The 25446-nt window shown below is 40.7% G+C and overlaps 2 protein-coding genes across 2 annotated transcripts; both read right to left on the bottom strand.

Moving 5' to 3' along the window:
* Positions 1-569: 569 nt before the first annotated feature.
* LOC121903722 (leucyl/cystinyl aminopeptidase) lies at positions 570-14851 on the bottom strand. The gene is made up of 22 exons (XM_042421044.1): positions 14429-14851; positions 11714-11808; positions 10765-10967; positions 9636-9747; positions 9222-9479; positions 8839-9029; positions 8430-8568; positions 7695-7829; positions 7434-7554; positions 7161-7312; positions 6959-7072; positions 6734-6865; positions 6468-6602; positions 5614-5774; positions 5440-5528; positions 5149-5332; positions 4842-4998; positions 4226-4410; positions 3933-4094; positions 3422-3562; positions 3252-3333; positions 570-3082 (listed from the first exon to the last, which is right to left on the bottom strand). Exons 1-22 carry the CDS (start codon positions 14454-14456, stop codon positions 2951-2953), a joined length of 3108 nt encoding a protein of 1035 aa, XP_042276978.1. The 5' UTR covers positions 14457-14851; the 3' UTR covers positions 570-2950.
* A 548-nt stretch (positions 14852-15399) lies between these two features.
* Positions 15400-23449, bottom strand: erap2 (endoplasmic reticulum aminopeptidase 2). Its single transcript, XM_042421045.1, has 21 exons — positions 23399-23449; positions 22345-22738; positions 22039-22225; positions 21777-21946; positions 21526-21664; positions 21308-21442; positions 21092-21212; positions 20831-20985; positions 20573-20686; positions 20332-20463; positions 19857-19988; positions 19112-19180; positions 18790-18965; positions 18592-18671; positions 18286-18469; positions 17982-18138; positions 17697-17881; positions 17374-17535; positions 17047-17187; positions 16588-16669; positions 15400-16029 (listed from the first exon to the last, which is right to left on the bottom strand). The coding sequence occupies exons 2-21, from the start codon at positions 22512-22514 to the stop codon at positions 15886-15888; spliced, it is 2835 nt and encodes a 944-aa protein (XP_042276979.1). The 5' UTR covers positions 22515-22738; positions 23399-23449; the 3' UTR covers positions 15400-15885.
* Positions 23450-25446: the final 1997 nt, after the last annotated feature.

Here is a 25446-nt window from a genome sequence, read left to right as displayed (position 1 = left end):
TTTTCTGCCACACAGTGTTCTGCATCATCTTGAGTGTTGTGCCATATGGACATTTTTACTACATTTTTTTACAAACTCCAGGCTGCTATTTTGCCTTTTTTTCCTTTGGGGCCGGCTTCCTCCCGGCTGGCTTTACTCATTTTGTTACGAGGCCAATCTTTAAGAACTGTCTGAGCAGTTACATGCATTTTCCACTTGCTTACAACTGAGCCTTCATGCTTTAGTAAACTTCCAGAAGTTGTTTTATATCCGTTCTCAGATCTATTCCTCCTTATAGGTTTATGACCCTAAATCCTGTGGAGATTTTCTTTGACTTCATTGTTAAGTTTCTGCTCCAAAATGAAATTTGCGGTGTGTGTGTATTTTGTACTGGATCATTTCACTTCAGTGTGAGTGGCTGGATACTAAAGTAACATAAACCAAAAACATCTACCGTTTCAAAAACAATCTTCATCCCAAAACTTAAAAAAAAAAAATTAGGTAGAAGAAGAAAAAGACAAGTTTGGAGGGTTAAAAACACAAAAGATACTAGTGCCCTTTGTGTTTACATAAAAAAGAAACCTAATAACTTCAGAAAACAACTTTTATTTATAATTTGTTCACATGAAGAGCAACACAGTTTAAAAAGCATCTGCAGCATTTTAATCACAGTGCAAAAACAAAAAAAAAAACAATCTGATTGGGTCTACTGCACACATGGTACTACAATCCTCTCATCAAGCCACCGACATTGTACCTGAATGACATCACCTGTCTCTGAAAAGCTTATTGCAACTGACTTCACGTGGTCCAATCGATTTCGAACCAAGAGATGATGGGAAATCAATATCCCAGAGCCTCAATTAAGCTGATTATCTGAACTGATTGGTGAGTGCTGGAAAATGTCCAAGACTGACCAATACTTTCCCACAATAAAAGACAATAATTCACAATTAGCCAGGACTGAAAGGTAAACTGTAAAGATGTGTATTTAAAGGCATATTAAATGCTAGCTAAAGACATTATCAGCGTTTGTGAAAGTATGATGGATCAGATGGAATGAGTCAATGACAATACTGCTGACAACCTCCAGACAGAGCTTAACTGCAATAAAATACTAAATGTACAGTCTGACCATCACTAATTTTTTCTCTTTTCACCAGTTTGGAATGCCGACATGACCAAACTGGAGGTACCACTACCACTGATTGAACTTGAGCAAGTGTCACCTCCTTTATGACACTCATTTGGTATTTTTATATGAACTTGTAAATCCTGCCGACAAAGTTTTATATAATAAATGAGACAAAGATAACATGACAAAAACACAGAGACAAGCTTGACACATATAACTGGGATGGTCTAAGAAAGCAATATGAGCAGATCTATTGGAGATCAATTATCCTGAACACCATGACAGTGATGGAGTGAATAAGTAAGCAGTACCGCCTCAACGACAGCAACTCAGGATGAGTGTACAATTGTAATTAAATACATTTTGGAACAAAAGTTGGGGAAACATGTAAAGACACCCTCTCAATAAATACTAAGCTACTCTTCACTCTCAGGAGCATCACAGCTGGTTAACATTGGAGTAACTTTAAACCTTCTGGGGTTTTTTTTTTAATTTGGCTGATGAGGAACCGCTTACTGGACAGATTCGTCATGTCCAATATAGATGTTCCTCTATACACTTTGTATCTTCAATATGCACATTAGCCCTTAAAAACACAAACATATATCAGCAAATGACCTCCCTGCGGTGGTGTAAATCAAGAATACAGTAACAAGTATTTGACCAAGAATCTTGACCAGTTCTATGGATACATTTCCTCTTTACACTCTATATACACACAACATAAAGCAAATCTTAAAATGTTAAAAGTCAAAATGTTTAAAACAGTACATCCAAAACAGCAGGAGTAAAGTGTAGCAGGGTTGAGCATATTTACATAATAACTACAAGGTTGCAAGCACACTGAGTTTAAGAATGAGTCTGTACAGTGGCTGCGCTGCAGGCAAAAAGCAATCATAATAAAACTTGATCTTCTGACTGGTAGAGAAATAAAAGCGAGAAAGAAAGAAATGAACATTTGGCTCCAGTGTTCACTGTCTGCTCTCATCTAAGACACATTGGTTGTTGATTTAAACCTGCATTGCTGTGCAGTACGCCATCTACTGTACACAGTGGGAAGGTTTTTCAGTACATTCAACTGATGCCAATACAAGTTTGGTATTTAAGCTATCAATCAACCAATCCCTTTTTCAGTCAAACCATTACTAACATAGTAAATGCTTCAGGTTGCATGAATAAGTACAGAATGACAGGCTGTTATTATTTCTATACAGATTTTGCGTAACACAGCGATGCAAGGTTAGTTTAATTCTAACAGTAATTCCATCTCAAGTACCGGTAAATTCAATTTCTCATCGCTGAGAAATCTCTGACAGCTGCATCAACGTCCCACGGTAGAGAAAAAGTCCACGACTTACCGACAGCACATACTGTAATTATGACATTCTTCATACTTTTAGAAGTGGCCATTAAATAGCTCGCACAGTTAAGTGCCTGAGAGCAGGCTGAGCGAGGGGAGTGTGGGTGAAGCGCTGCTCTCTGAAAGCATGATTGTCTGCCCAGGCATGAGGTTTGGATGAGACCTGCAGAGGAGAGGTTTGGTCTACAGCATAAAGTGTGAGGAGTGTGAGTCTGCATCTGACATCACTCTGCCAGATGCACAATCAGAGCCACCCTGAGCTAGCAACTACATCTCACAGGACCAATCTCAGAAAATCAAACACCCTGTCCACCCAGGTAGAGCACAACCTCTGGCTTTGATAAGTACTCTGGCCTGGATAAAGGGAGTTAGGAGACGCAGTCCTACAATAGTGCAAACATTGCTGTTGTCTTGACGACATGCCCCAGTTGCCAGGCGAACTGTTAGTGGGGCAGAGACTGGATGGGGTGCCTGTATTAGAGCCATTTTCGAAGTGTTGGAAGGTTCCTCTCCATCCAGCGCTGGTTCAGCTTGATGGTTTCCAAAGCTTCCTGCACGCTTCGCATCTGAGAGCCACGCTCCTTCAAACTGGAGAAGAAACCATGCACCTGCACGACAAACACACATTGAGATGTCAGCCAGATAAGATTTGAAGTAACACACTTAAAAAGCATGCTGTAAACAGTTCATCTCTCCCCACAAACAAGAGCAAAGACTCTCAGATACACTGCAGTATTAATATGTTCTATTAGAAAATATGTATTTAAAAAAACGTACTTGATCAAGGTGTGCCTGTGTGGAGAACTGGGAGGTGACAGACTTAATGATTCTCTGGATGGCAAAGGAGCCCACAGGGAACCTACAGCCAAAAACACAATAACACTGATTAACTATTGTTTCATTTTTAAGCCATTATGTGAAACATGAGGCTGCCAGAGACCACTTACTTCTCTATGAGCTGGTCCCAGTTATTTTGTATAAAGTCCCAGGCAATCAAGTAGCCAGCGAAGCCATCACACACACTGTCGATGACCAAAGGCAACTCCTGTGTCGGGATGATGTCCCCCTTCAGACCAGCCTTCAGAATCCTAGAAAGATCGTGATAAATACTCTGTTCAGTGCATAAATAACACTTCTGGCTCAGGTCAAGTACAAGTTTGGTTATTTTCCAAAATAATTCATGCCTTTAATGTCAATTCACAGTGTCATGCGACTGCTAACTGAACATAGATAAGCTGATACGAAGTGTACAGTATGTGCTGCAGGAGTTGAGGGGGCAGCAGAATTGACTTCTATTAACATGTGAGTGAAATGTATTAATGTTTAAAACACTGTTGCTCTGTTTCACATTGGTTTCAGATCAAATCGACATGATCAGACTATGTAGCCTTAGCAGGTCATCAGCAGGGTTGATGCTTGATCTTGGCCAGATGCAATCTCACACACACAAATACTTACCATACGATACTCCTGGCATGCTGAGTGGATGCTAGGCCCTGTAGCATTTTTCGCTTCTCTGCATCATAGGTGACATTTCCGTACATGGTGAGCAGGGTTGACCAATCCTCGTTTGATTGAGCAGCCACAGTGAAGACAACTTTCTGCAGGTCGCCTGGGATCCTACAGAAATACACAAATACAAAAACAACCTGATTTCACTTTGCTTCCTACAACTCAGATGTCAGATACGCATTCAATAAAGTTTATTTGGACTCTGCTACAACTCAACAATGAAGTGTTTCTTTACGTACCGAACAGTCCCACTGGAATTGACATACTGCTTAAACAGGGCTTTGGCCCGCTCAATGCAACTTTCGTTATTCAGACCACAGGCTGTCTCCAGAACAGCTGAGCGTAGCTCCTGTTTAGACACACTCTCCTCCTCCCCCCATGTTTGGTTTTGCATCAGAGACTCAAAATGATGTTGAATGTATGCCTGTCATATATAAGAGAAAAAAATAGTACACATACAGTACACTGAGTTAAGCAGTCTGGAAATTAATCAGACACACAGTTACAAAGATTAAAAACAGTGGTTCAGTTAAACAAATGAAAAGTATTATTGTGCATTTTCTGCCATGAAGCTAGTGATTTTATCAAATTAATATATTTCAGTATTGTAGTTGATTTAAAAAATATTTTATAAATGTCACAAAAGACCATTTCTCAAAACGGGCAATCATTTCATGTAAGCATTTTTACAGCTTAAACTTCAGCTACTGCTTTTATGTTACTTTTAAAAGAACCACTACATCAACATGACTGTACATCTAAAGCATACTGCCAAATTCAAATTCAATACTAAACAGGTATTTTTATTTCTCAAATCAATTTCCTGACATGTAGATGTGTATGTAGAGTATGTACCTTCATGCGGGAAACGAGATCTTGCTCCTGTCTTTTGTCGAGCAGCTGGCAGATTCTGTTGAGCTGTAACAAGGCCTCTGTCACAGGAGAGGTCTCAGTTTCATTGGACATGTAGTTCAAAAGGTTGAGGACAAGACGGAAGGACACACGTCCCAGTCTGTTGACGAAACAACAAAGAGAGAGAAAAGAAAGAAATGGAAGCATTTTAAAGTCAAATACAGGAATTGGAGACTACTCCTGTCCTTTAGTTTCTCAAGTTATTGAGTGCATTTGAAAAAAATTCAACTATTTAGGTTGTGTTGTATACCTGGAGAGAGCAAAGATGTTGTGTATAAGTGAGGCACGGTCCTCACTTGTAAGAACATTGACATTTTTAGACAAGGCTTCTATGAGCGCAGTCCAACCATCATTTCCATAGTGGACAATGTAGAAGCCGGTGTTTTTGTAGTTTAGTTTCAGCCACTTTACACTTTCTGGCACCTTAAGAGTCCCTGAAAACACACAAAAACACAAAATCACAAAAAAATCATCATTTAACACAGTACCTGGGACACTGAGAAGAGAATTAATACTTGTTTACTGACTAATACTGTTTTACCTGACTTGGTCCTCAGAGTGAACACCTGTCTGCATTCAGGGGCCAAACTGCAGCTGTCGTTTACGTATGTCACTGGGATATTCCACAAGCTAAAGACAAAACACAATTATCTCTAGGTTGCAGTGTGTTTCTAAGACCCTGTACGTGTATGTGTGTGATGTTAAAATAGCCCACCTGGAAGTGTGCGTGGCATTGTCAGATGTGAGCAGGAAGTGCTCCTGTGTGAGGGTCACCTGATCTCCCTTGCGGCTTACAGTTACCAATGGGAAGCCTTTCTGTGATGTCCATGAGCTCATCATCTCTGACACATTTTGATGCTGAGCAGAGACCTCAACCTGAGGACAGAAAGACAAATCCTGAGTCTGTGCAGTCAAATGTCATGTTCATTGTTTTATCGGCTATATAGTGAAGAAGAGGATGGGGATATTTGACGTTCTTAATTGTTATTAGCCTCACCTGTACATATTTTGCCTCCCCTGTGGGTTAATTGAGTTTTTAATACTGACAGACTTTTAGGACTGGTATCATTGTGGCAAACAACCACATAATATATGTGAGACTGTGAAAGTGCAAGTAAAGCTTTAACAGGGGAGGTGGGGGGTGAGTATTGAGTTGGCAGACTGCCCCTCATATAAGGGCAATGGGTTCAAAACCTCTTGTCAGTAATGATACAGCCTACTGTCTGCATCTGTGTAGTGCTCTGACCTCCCTTCAGAGGGGAGTAAGCCAAACGATGAACAATCTTATACATATAAACAAATAATAACTGTATGCATGATTGTTACCAGTAATTTTCTACCATTTGTCTTGATAATAGAGCTCCTGAGAAAGTCCTCTGTGATCAGTTACTATGTGATGATATAATGAAGAGCATATTTTAGCTAGATGGCTGCTTGAAAGATTGCAGAGGGGAGTTATATGTTAAAAGTATCAACTGTTAAATCAATGAAAAATGTCAGCAAATAACAATAAGTCACGCAGATACAGTACATGCACGCACGCACACACACACACACACACACAGCTACCTGTGTGAGGCTGTTCCAGAGGTCGTCAGTGTCTGTGTTTGATCCGTTGAACTGTTTTAGGTATTCAATGATTCCCTTTCTGAACTGTTGATCCCCTGGCAGGGAGGCATTCAGCATCAGAAGAATGGATGCACCCTAGACGACAGAGGCACAAACCAGCTGTGGTCAGACTCGAAACAGACTGCTACTGCAGTTCAGATCAAGAGATCAAGTATATATGACAAACAGCTGAATATGGAAGTACTTATAATATGTATAAAGTGCACCTTCTCATAGGAGACAGAGTCAAACATCTCTTCCACCTGCTCCGGTGTGTTAACCTCTGTCGACACCGCGTGGGAAGAGTTTAGTGCGTCTTTGTCCAAGGCTCTGAACCGCACCGCCAGAAACAAATTACCCTGCAAACAGACACACGACTTACTACCAAGGCACAACTTTATCTGCTTCAAAATATGTGAGGATTAATCTACGAGTCAGATGTGTGAACTTACAATGTCCAGCTGAGGCAACACTGTCTGCAGTGACATGTACTGCATGTAAGTGGCAAAGCCTTCGTTGAGCCACAGGTCATTCCACCAGCTCATGGTCACCAAGTTCCCAAACCACTGGGACACAACATCAGAGCTAGATTAGTACCTGTAGATTATTTACTGTCTCAGCTGCTTTCACAAACACACAGGCATATACAACTACCTGATGAGCGAGCTCGTGCGCTATTACAGAGGCAACTACTTGTTTTTCCAGAGGAGACGACTGTTTCCCCACAAGCAGGCTTGTCTCTCTGAAGGTAATCAGACCCCAGTTCTCCATGGCTCCTGCCAGGAAGTCCGGGATGGCTACCAAGTCTGACAAAAGAGAGACAGAGCATATTGTGGTGTGTAAAGAGGAGTGAAAAGAAAGCAGAGGGGAATGAAAAGCCTGTGTTTGCACCATGTGTGAAATGTGCAAGTGTGCGTATGTACTCACCTAGTTTTTTGAGGGGGTATACAATTTCAAAGAACTTATTGTAAAACTCCAGCAATTTGGAGGCTGTTTCCAGAGCATAGTCAGTGTGCTCCTTCTTCTCTGGTACAGAGTACACAGACACCTAAAACACACAGATATAGTGTGTAACAGTTTATCAGCAAGGTCACAACCTCACTGAATATTAAATGCAAAAATATATTGGTGTAAAACCCTTCAGGCTGCACTGAAAGCAAGAAGGAGTCATATCTGTGTCAGACCTACCAGAATTTCTGAGACATTCTTTTCAATAGGAGTAAAGTTAGCGACGATGAAGGCCACCAGGTAAGTGCTCATGTTGACGCTGGTCTTTTCAAACTTATCTTCCAGGAGGCCGTTTGGAAGTGTTGTGGTGCTAGCCTGAGACACACATCAAAAGGACAAGATGACAAGCAGGTAATGTTGGTGGTATGATAAATCTATTTTGGCATGTTGTGGAACACAGCTCTGTTAATTAAGCTCCGTCAGAGCGAGTGACATAATATAATGTTGCACACTGAGGTCTTTCTTAGGTCATGACCCATCACTTTGCCAGTGAATATGCCAAATTAATTTGGTATATACTGCCAGCCTAATGCTAGTCATTACTAGACCCCGACACTGACTGTTTCTGGACTAAACTTACTCAGTAATTATTTGGTGTCTATTTACTTTTTTGGTATGTTCAGTATGTGTTTCTGTTTTTGTATTAAATCTCAAATTTGGCTGTCAAATACTGCCATCCCTTATAGCAGATGCTCTGTAAATGATACAGTGGAAGAAATTATGTCAAACAAATAAAGCATTAAGCACATCATGACAGTGTTTAAACCCTGGACAAATACAATATAAATATATATACACACACACACACACACACATATATATATATATATATATATATATTATAAATAATATAAAATATAATATTCAATATATAACAATATAAAATTAAATTGCACTTAATGAATGTTACAGTACCTTAGGCATGTTGGAGAGGGTCATGTAGCTTGGTTTTCTGCTGATTTTAATCAGAAAGGTGGCTTTGAAAGCTGGCTCATCAAAGCAAGGGAAGGCCTTCCTGGCTGATAGCGGCTCAAACTGGGTTGCTGCGAGCACCCTGGGGACAAGAGGGAGATGAGCATGATCATGCTGAAATAGTAAATTCGATAAACACTGTAAAAATCTATTTAAAAATCCAATTTCTGTTTTTAATTGTTATTTTTACAGCACTGATTTGTCGAGTCATGAGCTTAGCAGAAGGTCAAGAGATTAACTGTTAAGACACATGATCCTCTTCATACAGACTTTTATTTAGAGTCCTCACTCTGTAGCACATCTTTCAGCTGCTGTAAAGTATTTGAGGCCACAGCAAATTAGTCAAGTGTACCTTTTGTTTCCATCCTTATCAGTGTATGAACTGTTGTAGAAACCATCATAGGTGTGTGACAGGTTGGCAAAGTAATCCAGGGTCAAAACACAGTGCTGGCCTGCCTTCAGGTCTTCAGAGAACTTAACAGCTATCTGCTGTCTGGGTTTGTACTCAAGTACAGTTACTTCACTGGCCTTCCCATCACCCAGCTGGAATAGAGAAAGTACACACGCACACTAAACTTTTTGTTTATGCTCGAAATGCATGTTCTCACTTGACCAAAGACAAAACTGAGACATCTTCGTATACAGTTCTATATATCTAGACAAGCAGGCTCTATAACATCTGAGTCACCTCTACTTGGTCAGTACGCTTAAATCTCAAACCTCTTGCAGTCTCACCTTAAAGGTAGCTTTGGTAATGTTGAGATTAGCACTGTGCAGGACGATGCGCTTGGTGTTGTGAAGCACAATCATGTTGATAACAGTTTTGCCGGTGAAGGTCATGCTGTTGAGGTCAGGGTTCAGGGTGAGGTCATAGCTGAGAGGATGTATGCTTTGAGGCAGTCGGAATTGTGCCCAAGGGAACGGTTCACCATTGGTGGATATAGGGTAGACCGGCTCAAAGGGAGTGGTTTTGTTCACCTTACGACAACCCGTCTGCAAAAGGATTGAGGGTTGCGGTTAGCCAGGGAAACGGATGTGTGATTGAGCATGACAGAAATAAAAATGGAAACAATCTTGAAACAAAGAGTAATTATTGTGTATCTACATGTGCTCACAAAACAAAACAGAACTAGTGATTACTTTTCTTACCTTGGTAAAGGTGCACCCTGGTAAGAAGTACAGCACCATGGTCATGGAGGCCACTATCACCAGGAATAACACACAGACGACCATGGTGCGAGCTGAGGGCCGTGAACATGACCTGAGAGAGATAAGAGTACTTACTTTGACAAATTCTACAAATAAAGACGGACAGGAAGGAGTGGTGTTTATGAAGAAGCTGAGGATGGTGGTGCTGTGAGCAGACGGAGGCTGCAAAAGTGAAGCTTCAAATTGGATTTTTGTTGCTCAGCTGACTAAAGCAATTTTCCATGCCCCCTTAACCTGTACATATTTGGGTGGTTTAGTGTTACTGCATCACATGGGAAGTGAAGTCTTATTAGATTTATAGACAGATTTAAACAAGTTGAAATTGTGTCATTTGGGCAGCTTGTATGAAAAAACCCCCCGGATACTTTCAGATTTATCATCCTTCTATGGGTCTGGAAATCCAATTGAAAGTTCACCTGCGTAGTATTGTTGGTACAGATGTAAATCAAGATGCTGGAGCAACCTTGACCAACATGCATTAATTATACAGGATTTTGTGATGATTGTGCATTACTACTGAAATATTGTTGGCATCTTACTTAGTAGATGCTTCTGCTTCTTTACTCTGCTATTGCAACCACAATGTTACCGTCAGGACCTTGAATATAGCAGCAATTTCAGGAAATGTGTCTCCACAAATCTAAGTGCAAGCTGTTCACCATCACCACCACTGTTTGTTTTATGAGTCTATGTAAATCTTTGTCAAAGCTGTGGTCATGGAAGACATACGATTGTTATTAAACTAACAGATAGTGTGGTACTCTCTACTATGTGTTTATTAATGAAGTTACCAGATCCGTAAAGCTTAACTATTTCAAAATGTCTTTCCTGAAAATTACGTAAGTTCTTCAGTATTTTTTTTAAATGAAAGTTTTCGAAACAACCACATAAAGAGGTTGGTTGGACAATAACAATACATTCATATAAATTCAACATTTGTTCATCATTAAACTCTACAAATACCAATCACAGGGACAACTGCATACAAAATAAATCATTACTTATGCAGTTCCGCTTTGAGACAAAAGTCCCACAAGGTATATCCCGCTAGACTTTTTCGAAACATTACCTGGGTGGAGCCTGTCTGGTGTAAGGGGAAGAGCTGGATCTGTGAGCAGAGCTGCGGTTCATGAAGGACATGCCCAGCAGACGGGCTGAAGACTCGCAGTCTTCCTCATCCTCGTCCATGTCATTTTCTCCCAGGCCACGCACCAGCAACCGTGAGCTGCGAGGCTCGTACACCACTTCATCTGGGTCAAGGGCCGGAAACGACTGCAGAGAGCATGTACAGTACACTATAGTTAAGCTGTGCAGTGTTTCCCCATATAATGTCAATAACTGGATTGCCTTTGCATGTAAATTAATTAGCATAGGATGTTATGTGTGGAGGCGAAGGAAAAATTAATGATCAGGACAGAAAAGGGCCATCGACACAGTACCGTGTATAGATGACAGGAAAATCATCATTATACCAGAGCGCTGGGGTGTTTGATGCAGAAACGAAGATCATGAACATAAGGGATGTGAAGGAGAATGAAATTTAGGATAAGGTCGGTTGGATGTGAGACAGTGAGGGAGGATAGAGGTAGTGTGGACTGAGGGATGGGAATTAAGTTTATAAGGCTTTATGATGCAGTATGTATGGCGTTTGTGGGGGAAAGTGGGTCAATGTGGCTCAGAAGAGAAAGATATAGATACTATTATAACAGACAGAATATAGGCCTAATGAAGAAACAACATCTTTGTTATGCTTTAAGGAGGCTTCTTTTTGCAGGAAATACTTCTCCAATATTGAGAAGTTCAGATAGTTGAAGGTGACAGATCTAAAAACATTTACAGACCAGTGAAAGAGCATGCTGTATGCAGGATGGAAAGTGCTCGAATTGTGTCAACCATCCTCTCATTGATCTTTATCTATATTGCCAACAGATGAAAGCACTTGTGAGAAATGTGCAGTGGTGCAGATATGCATTGTTAGTTATGCATAGCATGCATGGCATAAGATTACATTAGCATACCGGAAATGCTGTGGAGTCTTTGGCCAAATCCACGACATCAGGCTCTTCTTCAAACATGCTGTTCTCTATCATGTTCCGCGGCAGGTTGGCTCGATCTACACCACACAGAGGAAGAGAAATAAGACAGAGGATTCTCACAAGGGGAAATGAGAGAGGCGAGACACAGAAACGAATCGTGATTATATACATTTAGAATTGATTTTCCGGTCTGTATAGCCTGTATAAATTCATGTTTATACATACATAAACACACAAAAAAAGAGACGGATACTTAAATAGAGCAGCTCAAAACAGCACAATAACCCAACTTAAAGTTGTTGTTTTTTTTTCTGTAGGCTGAAACTGCAGCTTATAATGCCTAACCTTTTAACACACGTTATGTTTAATTGAAAGGTAACTCCAAACAACAAAAACAACAAAAACAAAAAAAAACAATCATGTATCATTATACGCTGACACACACACACACACACACACAATATGTTAGCATATGTGCAGTGTTTTTGGAGCTTTCTGTAGAGAGTAATGGCAACAAGCCAACATTCAACACAAAAGCTTGTTATCTGTCATTGGATTGTGCAGGCGACATGAAGCCTCATGTAACAAAGGACTGACTGGGTTTCTTCAGTTTCCTGTTAGTAAACCTCCTGGACTATTTCCTGGTTCTTTGACCTACATAGTAGGTTCATCAGGCTGGTGGTTTTACGGCTTTTCAGTACCAGTATTAGGAAATCTGTTAAGACAGACATTGACAAAAATCAATTTCCTTCATAGTTCAGTCGTTTAAGTGCAGTGACCCAAACAAAAGACAAACTGTCCTCAGAAGTGAGAAAACACAAACACAATGAGAAAATGTCATCTGGCCATGTCACATGCTACTGCAGGTTACAAAAGCATGCATTTCCACAAACTAACCTGCATCTTCAGCATTGTGACAAGAGTGTCTTACAAAGGCCACATGATTTAGGATGCCAACTCCTCAACTCAGGTCATTCTTGTAACAATCGGAGGTATGTTCAACTTCCTAATTCAATAACGACGAAAGTAGTAAAACACTATGCGTTGCAAGTTTCCCATATTGCCTCACACTCCACTCATGCTTTACATGGTAAAGACAATGCACTTTCAGTCTTAGATGGTGATGAATTTCAGTGGAAACCACAGAGAGAGCCAGGAAACACAGACTGTATACACAGTGTACAAACAGAGCCGACGACACTAAACAGAAGTGCGTACTATCTCCCCAAAAGGAAAACAAGAATCAAGAAATGTAAGAGGTGGATTTAGCTCCTTGTCTGTCCTGTATAGTGTTTTTGATAAGACTGTATGGGCTGTCACAGTCTCTCTATCTGGTCCACACTGCTGTGGCATGAACGTCTATTAATAGGCGAGGAGCTAAGTAGTAGGTAATGTGTAATGTCCAGAGGAGGATATGATAAAAATAAAACCCAAAAAAAAAAACCACATTAAACTTTGATGAATGTTAACCCTACTTCTGACAGCTGCTGAGATATTATGGTGTTAGTTATATCATACGAGCCAGATCACATGGTCAGACAAGAGAGGTAGTTAACAGTGACAGTTATCATCTAGACAACAATTTAAAAAACATGTAGAGCAAACGGGAAGGACAAACCACTCCGGTACTTTTGTCACGCTTCTATGTAAATACAGAAGTAAGGCACCTCTTTTGCTGACTGTGCCCTTCCTGTTTACCAAAAACATGTATCAAGACTACCTTAGAGTCACAGAACTGCAGTTAAATATATGCGTCCAAGTTTGACAGGTGTGTCCACTGATTCAGGCCAGACACACTGCATAAACTGAGCTACAACACTGTTATCACTATGGTTGGGAAAGAGGTATCTCATCACAATCTGATCAAAATGAGACTGTCAAATATAATTTCTGTATTTATTAAAATCATTTGGTCACAACCAAATACACAAAGAAACAGGAACTCAAACAAGCTGTGATTTGGTTGTTGCTCTTTCAATGGGGAGGAAAAAACTGAAATGAAACAACACCCACCAAGGAGAGCACACACCTTTCCTGAGAGCTGTTATATAGTGCGTGTACTGGTCTATTTTGTTTGTTTTAATAAAACCCTGGACGCCCAGGGACCATAGCTGAGGTTATAAAGCAGTTGGTAGCCATAGTTAAGCTGAGCATGACTTATCTGCTCTCCACGGCAAGACAAAAAATAGCTATTATCAAACCGAAAGGCAAACAGAGCTGCTGTGTTTATATCTCACAATATGAGTGTGTACACTGGCAGGCTGTGTAGCTTTATCGCTCAATATAAAGATTGTTCAAGCTGTTAGACATGTGTCGTGTACAAGTTTAATTCAACCATCACGTAACTACAAGATTCACACACAGTCGACTTTGATTTAGTGTTTAAAAGGAAGAGACAGTCGTGTGCAGTTTAATGTTATCACGCTGATGCAGGACTGACAACAGACTGGCACTGCGATGAAGTTAGCTTCTGGGAATCCCAACTGTAAGAAAACAAGCCAGTCATTCAGAAGACATAAAGGTAGCTTTCATTTGGCTTGACAAAAGTCAACCCGACCCCTCTCAACATGTGTCCTCGAGTGAATGTCACTCCCAGTGAGCTTGCAGCTAATGTCCCGTTAGTTATTAGCTGGCCTGCTGCTGCTGCTGCTTGTTAGTTAGCTTGGTGTTACTGTACCCCCCATCTTCCCTCCTCACCTGTACTGTTACTATCAAATGGATCCATGGTAGGGTATCTGAAAACGGCTCCTCGCGTCCAAAACCAGGGGCACTCAACACGGTTGCAGCAGCTCGGCAGACGTGATGTTTTTGTAGATGTGGATCAGACGCTCACAGTAAACAGCAGCCTATCCTCACTGTACTAACGTCAGCTACGTAGTAAGCTAGCTCTGAACTAGCCAACTTCTAACAATTGTAGCTAACTGACTGAAAGATATCCAGCTTACTAACGTAAACTGATTTCCAGGACTTTATCGCCCATAGCTGTTTTGTAGACCAATATGGGGCTACGGCGGAATTGTAAAAACCAAACCTTACATTTACAGCATGTAAATAAATCTCTCCAGACGCTCGGCAAACTAACGACAGAGCAAATGACACTTTCCTGCCTCTCCGACCAGTTGTTGGTACCGCCCATCAAATTACAATACTGGCTTCCTATTGGCTGATACTTCCGGGGGCGGGGCTAAACAGCACCAAACACACTTAGATGCACGTATACTTGTGGGGACTCTGTAGTGCTTTACAGTCATTCCTTAATCCTAAACCCTAACTGTTACAGGCATAACTTCAACCCTGCCCTAACCTCAAACCCCAAACCCACAGTTTTTACCCGAACTAAAAAAAACTGTCAGGTCCACCCCCCCCACACACACACACACAAACACACACACTTAACCATACCTACTTACAAACCTAAACCTAACCCTAACTCTAACCATTGACCCAAAAATCAATTGGGGGACATGGCTTTTGTCACCAATTGCACAAGCTGTCCCAAATAAACTGGTCTTAAATCTGGTTTGTGTCCCTTAAAGTGACTATACCACACACACACGCGCATACACACAAGTGCAGACACAATGGTTGAACATAGCACATACACAATAACACAATTATATGTTTCAGTTTAAATAACAGACACAAAGGTACCAATAGTTACAGTGAACTTTTTTATTGTCTGTTTGGTGAACAATCATTTACACAGCATTTGTGTGTCATTTTGCTATGGATCTCTCTCTCTCGCACATACACACACACACACACACACACACACACACACACATATACACTTACACACACACACGTTTGCGCAGCTATCATTGTTAGGACATTGCATGGACATTAAGGACAGCCTAACCCAACCTCTAACCCTAACCTTAACCAGGACCTCAGAAATGACGTTTTGCTTCATTAGGACTGGGCTTTGGTCCATATGAGGACTACTGGTCCCGACAAGGTTGGTGTTTGTACCGGAAAAGGTCCCAGTGAGGTAACAAAAATGTGCGCACACACATACACACACACAATGCTGTTCTCTAAATAAGTCCCCTGAAAATTTACAAAACTTTTTTTTTTTACATACAAAACTATCAACTCTCCAGTGTTAAGCACATTACAATTTCCACATAAACTGTCCTCCAACATTTTTCCACTTAATTCTTCTCATTCACCCAGTTTCTCAGAGGCTCTAGGTTCCTCTGGACCCAGCGAACATTTTTCTGCACGTTGTCCAGGGCAACCTGGGTAGCTCTCAGCTGAGACGCCTGTTCTTTGATGGACTCAAAGAACTTCTTTACCTGGGGGTCAAACACACATACATTTACACAAATACACACAAACATATGACAGAAAATAAAAAATGTATAAAAAGTAAATGTAAGTAAATCTCCCTATTCTGTCAAAGTCACATTGTTATATTGACAACAGAGGTAGCACATATTTGACAATGCTTAGGAATATATATATACAGTATATATGTTTTTATAGGTCAATACCAAAATATTTAACAACTGAAAACAATTATTATTTGAGTTTTTGTGTGAGTTTGAGTCCAAATGCAGCTGCAACACAGGTTAGGTTAAGTATATCCCTATTTTAAAGTGTTTTTAAAAAGTCCACAATACTTTAATATCGTCATTAATTAGACATTTTTGTTGTATATGGTGAAATGTGTCTATCAATCAAACTATACTAATCAACATTTGGCAATACTTACACTGAAACAATATTGCTGGTAGTGCTAATACTAGCCAACTAGCTAACATCATTAGCATGCTGATATATCAGTGCACCTCTTTCTAAATTGTCTTATAACAAATGAAGCAGTTCACAATATACTGTAAGAGCATATTTACATCGTCGAGTTCCTCTGGAGATGAAAACTGGCCGGTGGTGCCAATGATGCTGTTTCTAATGCAAGATGAGCCCAATTGGAATCTGCAGAACAGAAATACAACAGAGAAGACACTCAGAGACCAAAATCTCCTCCTATATACTAGAGTACAATATAATTTGGGGCTTTCGTAGTTGTGTAATCAATTTTTTGTGGTATAATCATATCGTTATCAAATCAAAAACCTGTTCCACTTGTTATTAGACTATACAGATGCCACTAAAAAGGCAAGTCTTACTGGTTTACACACAGTTTTTGCCAATTCACAAGACATGCTTGATGAGTAAAAATCTTTTTTTTTCATAGTAAGTACTTAGCAGGATATTGTTGTAATATTTTAAAGTAGGGCAAACTGTATTTTCATAGCATTACATGCTTTGACTGATAGTACAGGGTCATTTTGTATGTCTATTGTACTAACTTTTCAACCAGTGTGCTCCAGTTCTTTTTGACAAAGTTCCAGGTGAGGTGATGTCCCTGCGGGTTTCTGGCCACCATCAGGATGACAGAGGACAGGTCCTGGGATCGTATCACCTTCCCTTCCAGACCTAGCTTCAGCAGTCTGCACCACAAACACACACAATTTATTAACACCGCATTATTTGCCATCACTTCAAGAGCCTTTACCTGTTTACCATCAGAATTAATACTGGGAATCTGTTGGCACCAGTGCTGTGATACAATACCCCATATTTGCCACATGATGGCAGCATTAACAGAGTGAAGAATACAGTGGGAGAAGATGTACCTGTGTAGTTTGTTGGTGTCCCTGCTGCAGGTCAAGGCAAACAGGATTTTTCGTTTTTGTGCTGCAGAGAGGGAGGTGTTGTATGCGTGGAGGAGTGAATCCCAGCCGTGGTCATCCTGTGCTCCCACTGAAAACACAGTGTCCACCACATCCGTGGGCAGGCTGGAGTAAACACAAGCAGAGACGTGCATATTAGGGACATGATGAAATATCAAATTATATGGTCCAGCCTTGCACAGGGAAAAACAACAGCCTCCTGTTTATGTGAATCATATCAACAGCTGATAATGACGTGAGCTAAAATATAATTTAGACAAACAGACTTGAGTGTTCCGTCGGACTGAAGCCAGTCTTTGAAGCTCTGACGCGCTTGCTCCAGACAGGGAGGGTCATCCAGGTGGCACGCCAGAGAGAGGACCTCTGACCTCAGCCGTCGCTCTGACACAGAGCCCGCGTCACTCCATGTCTGTTGGTCAATGACACCACGGAAAAATCGCAGGATGTACATCTGCACCAAAGCACACAGAGAAACAGCATATTACATGAACTCAGTTTCATACTGACATTGGCCTGGATTTCATGCGCGCTGTGTATACTTGTCTTCTTACCCCCAGGTTGTGTGCTAGATCAAGCTCATTCCTTTTCTCAATGAGCCGGTAGAAGGTCTCCAGATAGCCAAGTCCTTCAAGGAGAGGAACTGTGTGTGTCTCCAATTGCAGATAACCAATCAAGTCTAAGGCTTTATTGAGTGGTAGATGACCTGCCCTTTAGAGACACAGATAAAGAATATTTGAAAGGTTGGGTGCTATTTCAGGTGGGGTAAACAAAGCAATTTTGTTTTGCTGAAAATATCTCTTTCTCTTTAGCTCTCTAAAACAGACAAACAAACACACACATACAGTATATGCTTACGTGACCAGTTGAAAAGCGTTGTGTATCAACTGAGTCCTATCTTTGTAGCTGAGAGCAGTGTGGTTTTCTCTCAGTAGCTTTGTCATCTCATCCCAACCACCATCCTCGTAATGAACCACATAGTAGCCTGTCATGTCAGAGTTTACCTTTACCCAGTTGACGTCCTCTCCTATGGGTACACTGTCTGAATGACACATAGCCAAAGATAGGATGAAAAACAATTGAAAGGCAAAACAAAAAATACGTACAGTATATAGGAATATGTGTGCATGGATTGAATTTAATGTATTGTCTCTTCCCCCTTACCTGTGTGTGTCGTCATCAGGTGTCTGTGGATGGTGCTAGAAGTATCGGTCTTGTATGTCAGAGGGATATGCCAAAGATAACTATACAAGAGAAGAGAATATTTTTAACATGCACAACATAAAATCAGACCCTGATACTTAAAATTAAAAAGTCTTGCTGACAATGGTTATGTAGTTGTGAGTGTGTGTGCATACTCACCCCTGTTGCAATGTGGACCAGTGGGGGTCAGAAGGCAGCACTGTCCTCAAGAACCTGTCCTGTCTAAGCAGCAGACGAGACCCCTTCCTGGTTACAGTCACCAGAGGAATACCTTTCTGCAGAGTCCAAGTGTTCATCATGGCTGTCAGGTTCAGGTGCTCCCCTGCAAACAGGTACTGTAAAAGACAATCAGAGATAAATACATGTGACCACACCAAGTCACAAGGTCTGTGATAATCACATAATATATATATATTATAAGAGGTAAACCATGAGGAGAGGTCAGTGAGTTGATGTTCAACAGTGTTGTGTGTTTACTCACTGCATTCTTGGAGGCTTGGCTGCTGCTGTAACAGTGTTTTCCTGAGATGAAATCCTCCTCTGAGCATGTCTGAAAAATGAAATTGAACACTTAGGTTTAATCTATTTACTACAAAACACATTACCTTACGTTACTGCTGACTATAGTATGCTGCAGTCTTTTAGATTTTTGAATGTTTGAATTAATTTCTGTACAGTTTGAAAATGTCTGAGCTTGGAATCCCTCACAATGAACACCATGTCGCTTTGTAAGTGCATTTCAATCAATCTGCACTTACAATTGTATTACTGGGCAAAGACATTGTAACTTTGATGGAAATAAAAACAGACATTATGTTCACTTTGACTAATTATATAAATCAATCAAGTCTGCAAATTGGTTTTTAAACCTTGGTGAAATGAACAGAAAACAATGGCTGTCTGAGGGAAACACACTGCAGCACACATTAAGAGATGGATAGCAGTAATGTACCCAATTTGTAGTACATGGATTAAACATCAAAATAGGCAGACAGAAATGTGTGAAATACATGATTTCTGTAAATGGATTGGTCACTCTTTGTTCTTTGTGTGATTGTAATGCCAAGCAAAGGTTTTTTTTAAAAAGTCGTACAGCTCCATACAAAAAAGGTTGGCTAAGATCATTTTGACAAATTAAAAGCTCTGTCTTGCTGCCCCTTTATAATGTAATTTTTTTTTACATAAATTACATTACACAGTGCATTACATGTAATTTGTGTTCATACATTGGCCAGACTGTCCCACAGGTCTTGGTTTTGTGCATTTTTGTAGCTGTATTTGCGGAGGTATCGCACTATCCCGCTCTGGAACACATCATCTGTTAGAAAGTGTCGCAGCATGTGCAGGATGCATGCTCCCTGGTGGGGGAGAGAGAAGAAGTCTTTTTACACAATAAGCCAACAGGACTGTCGTTAGCTATAAATGTGAAAAGGGTGATTTTCTGTCACAATATAATATATAATATAATATATACAATATAATAACAATATAATATATAAATCAATAGTTATGCAGTCAGATGTGTGTCCTCACTGGGTGTTGTGTTTTCTAACATTTTCAAACATGAATGGGTTAATTGTCTTTTTAATGTTTGTGTTATTTGTCACTGAATCTGCAGGTAATCATTTTGCACAGATAATATACTTGTGGTAAACTGTGATTGACTGAAAGCACAACACACATTTGTGACTGAAACCATACCTTGTCATAGGAGACTGTGTCAAACATCTCTTGGATTTGAGTGGGGTTATCTGCTGGACTAGATATTGGCCGAGAGGAATTCAACGAATCATGACCAACTGCTGCAAAACAGGTGTGAAGCAGATATTCTTCCTGCAAGAATGTGCACAAAACAGGATGATCAATCCCCTCTTCAGGGCTTAATATTAATCTATCACTATTAATCAATTCAGTCGGTTGTCAGATTAAACTAAGCACATACCACTTTCAGTTCAGGGTAGGTGGCCTCGACTGAAATGTACTCCATGTATCTGGCAAAGCCTTCATTCAGCCAGATATCATTCCACCACTCCATGGTCACCAAATTACCAAACCACTGCAAACAAAACAGATTTTGAATTTCAGCTCTCTGCATTGACTGTTTATGTAATGAAGTGATTTATGAGTATCTGAACTACTGAAGCTAAACAAACACTTAATCCTTCATGTCATTTGAGTGCAGATACACTGAAACACTCACCTGATGGGCCAGCTCATGGCCAATCACCATAGTAACCCACAGTTTATCAGAAACAGAGGATGTAAGCGGATCAAAGAGAAGGCTGGTCTCTCTGTAGGTGGTCAGACCCCAATTTTCCATTGCACCGGACTGGAAGTCTGGGATGGCTATCAGGTCTGAGAGAAGGAAAACAAAGGTCAGGAGACAGAAATTGGCAGGGCGAAAAGGGAAAAAATGAAAGCTTTGTTACTTGGTTACATAAAAATAGAAAAAGAAGTTTACCTTGTTTGGGTAGAGGATATGGGATGTTGAAATACTCATCATAGAAGTCAAGCATTTTGACAGCAGCCTCCAAGGCGTAGTGGGTCTGATTCCACTTCTCAGGGGCAGCATAGATTGACACCTATAGAAATACAACAATACAAAACATTTGTGACTATGATATTAATATTCAAAGCAAGAAATGAAGGAAAAACAGCATCTTCAGAGAGGCCATACCTGCACACCAGAGGCTGTTGTTGCAGTAACAGATTTGAAATCACAGATGACAAAAGCTACGAGGTACGTGCTCATCTTTACACTTGCGGCAAAGTGGTCCTCCAGCAGACCGTCGTTTACTTCAACTGTCTTGAACTGAAATATACAAAAATTTCAGTGTAGCCATTTTTCATTCACATTTGAACATGTGTAGCGAATAGCACATATGCAACACTCACTATAGCCATGTTGGACAGAGAAATGTACTCTGGGCTCCTCCTGATCCGTAGGGAGAAGTTGGCTTTGAAGTTTGGCTCATCAAAACAAGGGAACGCCATCCGAGCACTGGTGGGCTCAAAGTGAGTTGAAGCTAAAGTTCTAAAAAGAAACACAAGCAGAAACTATTGTACACAGACAATAGAATATTGCACTGTAGATGTATGTGTAGGATAATTTACCAAGCTTGCTGTGAAAAAGTCTACCTCTTTACCTGAACTCTCCTGCACTGGTCCTGTAGGTGCTCTTATAGAAACCATTGAAGCCCTCTGAAAGCTCTGCCCCAAACTCAATATACAGGAAGTACTTCTGCCCACTGCTGAGCACCCAGGGTGAGAAAATGCCTATCTGCTCGTGGGAAGGGTTATGAAGAACTGGGAGATCCTAAAACAGGAAGGAAAGAAAAGAAGTTAAGTCTATTGCAGGTAAAAATGATAAATAAGATGTAATAATAGCTGCTCTGAATTCACAACTACCTGATCAGACAGATGACGGAGGTTCTGGTTCAGTATGGTGGCCTTTGAGATCTGCAGACCCTTGCTGTGCAATACAACCCAATTTGTGTTGTTCCGGACCTCAATCTGGATCTGCACTGAGCCAGTGAAACTGAGACTTGTGAGGTTTGGGTGCAGGAGGAGGCGGTAGTGAAGAGGAATGATGTATCTAAAACAAGGAAATATATCTTGCCCTTTTAATAAATGACGTAAAAAATGGAAGTCCAGCAATTTTCTTGTCAATTTTCTGAGTATACAGTAGCTATAAAAAACTGGCATGGAGACTACCTTGGCAGACGAAGGCGACTCCAGGGGAAGGACAGATTGTCAATCCCAGGAGGAGATTGCTCTCCTGCAGGGTGAGGAGGGCTTGACGGCTGCTGTGAAATTTTGGCAGGTTGCGACCCAACCAGAGACACATGGAACAGAGACAGCACTAACAACCTCACCAAGGCCATTGTAGAAGAAATGTCCTTAAACCACTGATAAAACAAAAAGCCTTAAGAGTGGCAGGCTGACGACTAGTAATGAAATCAGTCTGTCACATCCCAAACATGAGGAGTGACTAAGGACCGCCTGATGGGAGAGCTGAATGGCTGCAGAGGTGGTTTGTCCAGTTGTTACACTGAATGTAGTCGGATCAAAAAAGTAAGGCAAGTTCTCAGGACCTTATTTCTTAAACCTGTAAGACAATAGGGGAGAATTTAGGACACACCACACTGACACTGTTGTAGAAACTAGAAAACCAGAGTCTTAATTCCTTAATTCAGTCAGCTTTTGGTTTGGCGGTAATGGTTTCAAAGGTTACTACATTCACTTTAAAACTTCTTCTGACAAACTATTATGGATGAACATTAAAACAGTTAACAAAGAGCGGCCGTCACTTTAAAATAACTCTACTGGCAGTCCATTAAATCACTCTGTTATTGGCTCTTCCTCATACAGCATATGTGAGAGGTCGGTTACTGCTGGTAAATTTAGCAGAGCTTAAGGTTTAGCCACAATACATCTCGCCCTGAAGGAGACTCAAACATCCAACAACTGTATCACATGATTTTCCATGCGGATAAAACAAGATCAGGACACAGCTATAACTGTATGGTGACAACAGCTGCAGGAGCATAGCTGCAGTACAAATCAGGTTGCACAAGCAGCAGTTATGCTGTAGCATGTGGGAAAAGATTAATCTTGTGTTAGTCACAACAACCTACAAGCAACAGAAATGTAACTAATAGTCGCACAGTTATAATATGTAAAATAATGCTTTTACTGTGCCTGCTTCAGGGCTCATGTTTAAACAGAAACGTCGAATACTGTAGATGCAAATGTCAAAAAGGTTTACCTCGATAATTTCTGCTTCATCATCCGGTCTGTCCACACTGTTGGGTTTCACTTTCTCTTTAAACCTCCCGCCTACTGCTCAGGCACAAAAGCTGCTGGTGTGTGCGTGTGTGTGCGTGTGAGAGAGAGAGAGAGAGAGAGATAATGAGACAGATAATGTAGCCTCACTGTTTAATGTCTTATGTAATGTATTTTCGAACTAATGTTAGAAGGTTCAGATGCTGATGTTAGTGTAGCCTATTATAAGTAGATTTATTATCAATATAATTTGTAGAGTTATCATTAATACATTTTATATTCTGCTTAGGTAGTTAGGTGGTTAATATACAGTCACACACAGCTGTCCACACAACAGTTTCTTTAGTGTGTGTGTGTGTGTATGTGTGTGTGTGTGTGCGTCTGCAGGTGTTCCCTACAACAGTGTTGTCTAATGTTCTGGTTGTGTTGATATGATCAGTTTCTCACCTCAGATCTAACAGCCGTAGGCAGGTGTGTATCCAGTTGTTCAAATAACTCTTCACTGACTCTCTTCTGTCCACATTAATGTCTGGTTTTCTCCTTCATTATAAATGCAGATTGAGCCACATATGTGTAAGAGCTCACACTGCTTCCTTTTTGTTCTCTCTCTCCATATCTGTGTGTGTTTGTGTGTGTGTGTTTTGGGGTGGGTAGAGGAGGGTCCGTTATCAGTATAAGGTCACAACAATGAGGCATGTCAGTCCCCCATAATGCAATGCTCTTGGCAAAGTCAAACAGCATGCCCCCATTTCACACACTCACATACACATACACAAGGCTCATGAACACACACTCTCACGCAAAGCAGTCATCACTGAAGCTTCTCCAACTAACAGACAGACATGACGGAGTCATCCAGGAGTCTCTTTTACCTTCCTATCATCTATTTATGGACAGGTAAGAGATTTAAAAACTGTTTGATTATTTTTATTAGATAAATAATAAAGAAGACAGAAAACGAGGGGACAGAGAAAGGTATGACAACAAGGGTCCCTATTATTCTGCCAGCGTGCCCTGAACTTTTCCTTTCTAACACTTGATTGTGATTTATATATTTTTAATCAATGAGCTTGAAATTTTTGTATCAATGAAAACCTTATGTCCAAAATATCAACCTTTCAGAAGACCTTTTTGTTTTGTATTTATATCATGACCACCATGGGTATTTGAGTTTATTCAGTGGCTGAAATTCAAGTAAAGTCATATCAATATTATTTATATTGCCCAAAATCAAAACTTTGCCTGAAAGAGCTTAAAAATCTGGTAGCACATACTGTACCACTGCTTGTGTCCTTTAGCCTATAGAAAAGTATTGACTCCTACTGGAGTTACAACATAAAAATCTTTTATGAAATTTGACTTGATGGCAGAAAGCACTATGGAAAAAACAAATGATTGTGATTTTGATACTGATGTTCAAACATATAAGCAATTATATCTGGCAATGATGTTAAATGCATGAAGGATTTCATTATAAACTGTTACAGTATGTATTCATTTTGATGTCAGTGTTTGAGATTTTTTTCTCATAAGTTAAGTAGGAAAAATATGCTTAATATCTACAACTATAGCACTTATACTGCATTTCACTGCATTGCTGTGCTTCAACCAGTTCCCAGCCTTCGGTTAGACAGTCATCCTGCCTCTTCATCTTCTCTCTTTGCTTAACTGTAACTTCCTTCATGTGGTCCTCCTTCCTCCTCCTGACCCAGGAGGAGTAGAGGGTGATGTGCTGGCGTCTCTTGCCCCTCCAGTCCACCTGTCAGGGGAAAGGCTGGGCTTGACGCTACTGGTCTGTATGGTGAGTGACCTAAGGAGAGTGCACCTCGAGGTCAGCTGGCGGTCACCATCGGAAGGCCAGATGCCCAGCACACTATACAGCATTGCTGTAAACAGGAAGCATCGTGACCACAGCCCTGTAGCAATTATCACAGTGGCGACCAGTGACTGGCCATCATACAGCTGCTCTGTGAGTCATCGACGACACCCCAGAGTCAACAGGAAACACCACACCACCTCCTCAGGTAGGAC

The sequence above is a fragment of the Thunnus maccoyii genome, chromosome 9, assembly GCF_910596095.1.
Source record: "Thunnus maccoyii chromosome 9, fThuMac1.1, whole genome shotgun sequence".
Taxonomy (NCBI): Eukaryota; Metazoa; Chordata; class Actinopteri; order Scombriformes; family Scombridae; genus Thunnus; species Thunnus maccoyii.
The sequence above is the reverse complement of the archived record's forward strand: the minus strand, read 5'-3'. Positions and strand labels throughout refer to the sequence as shown.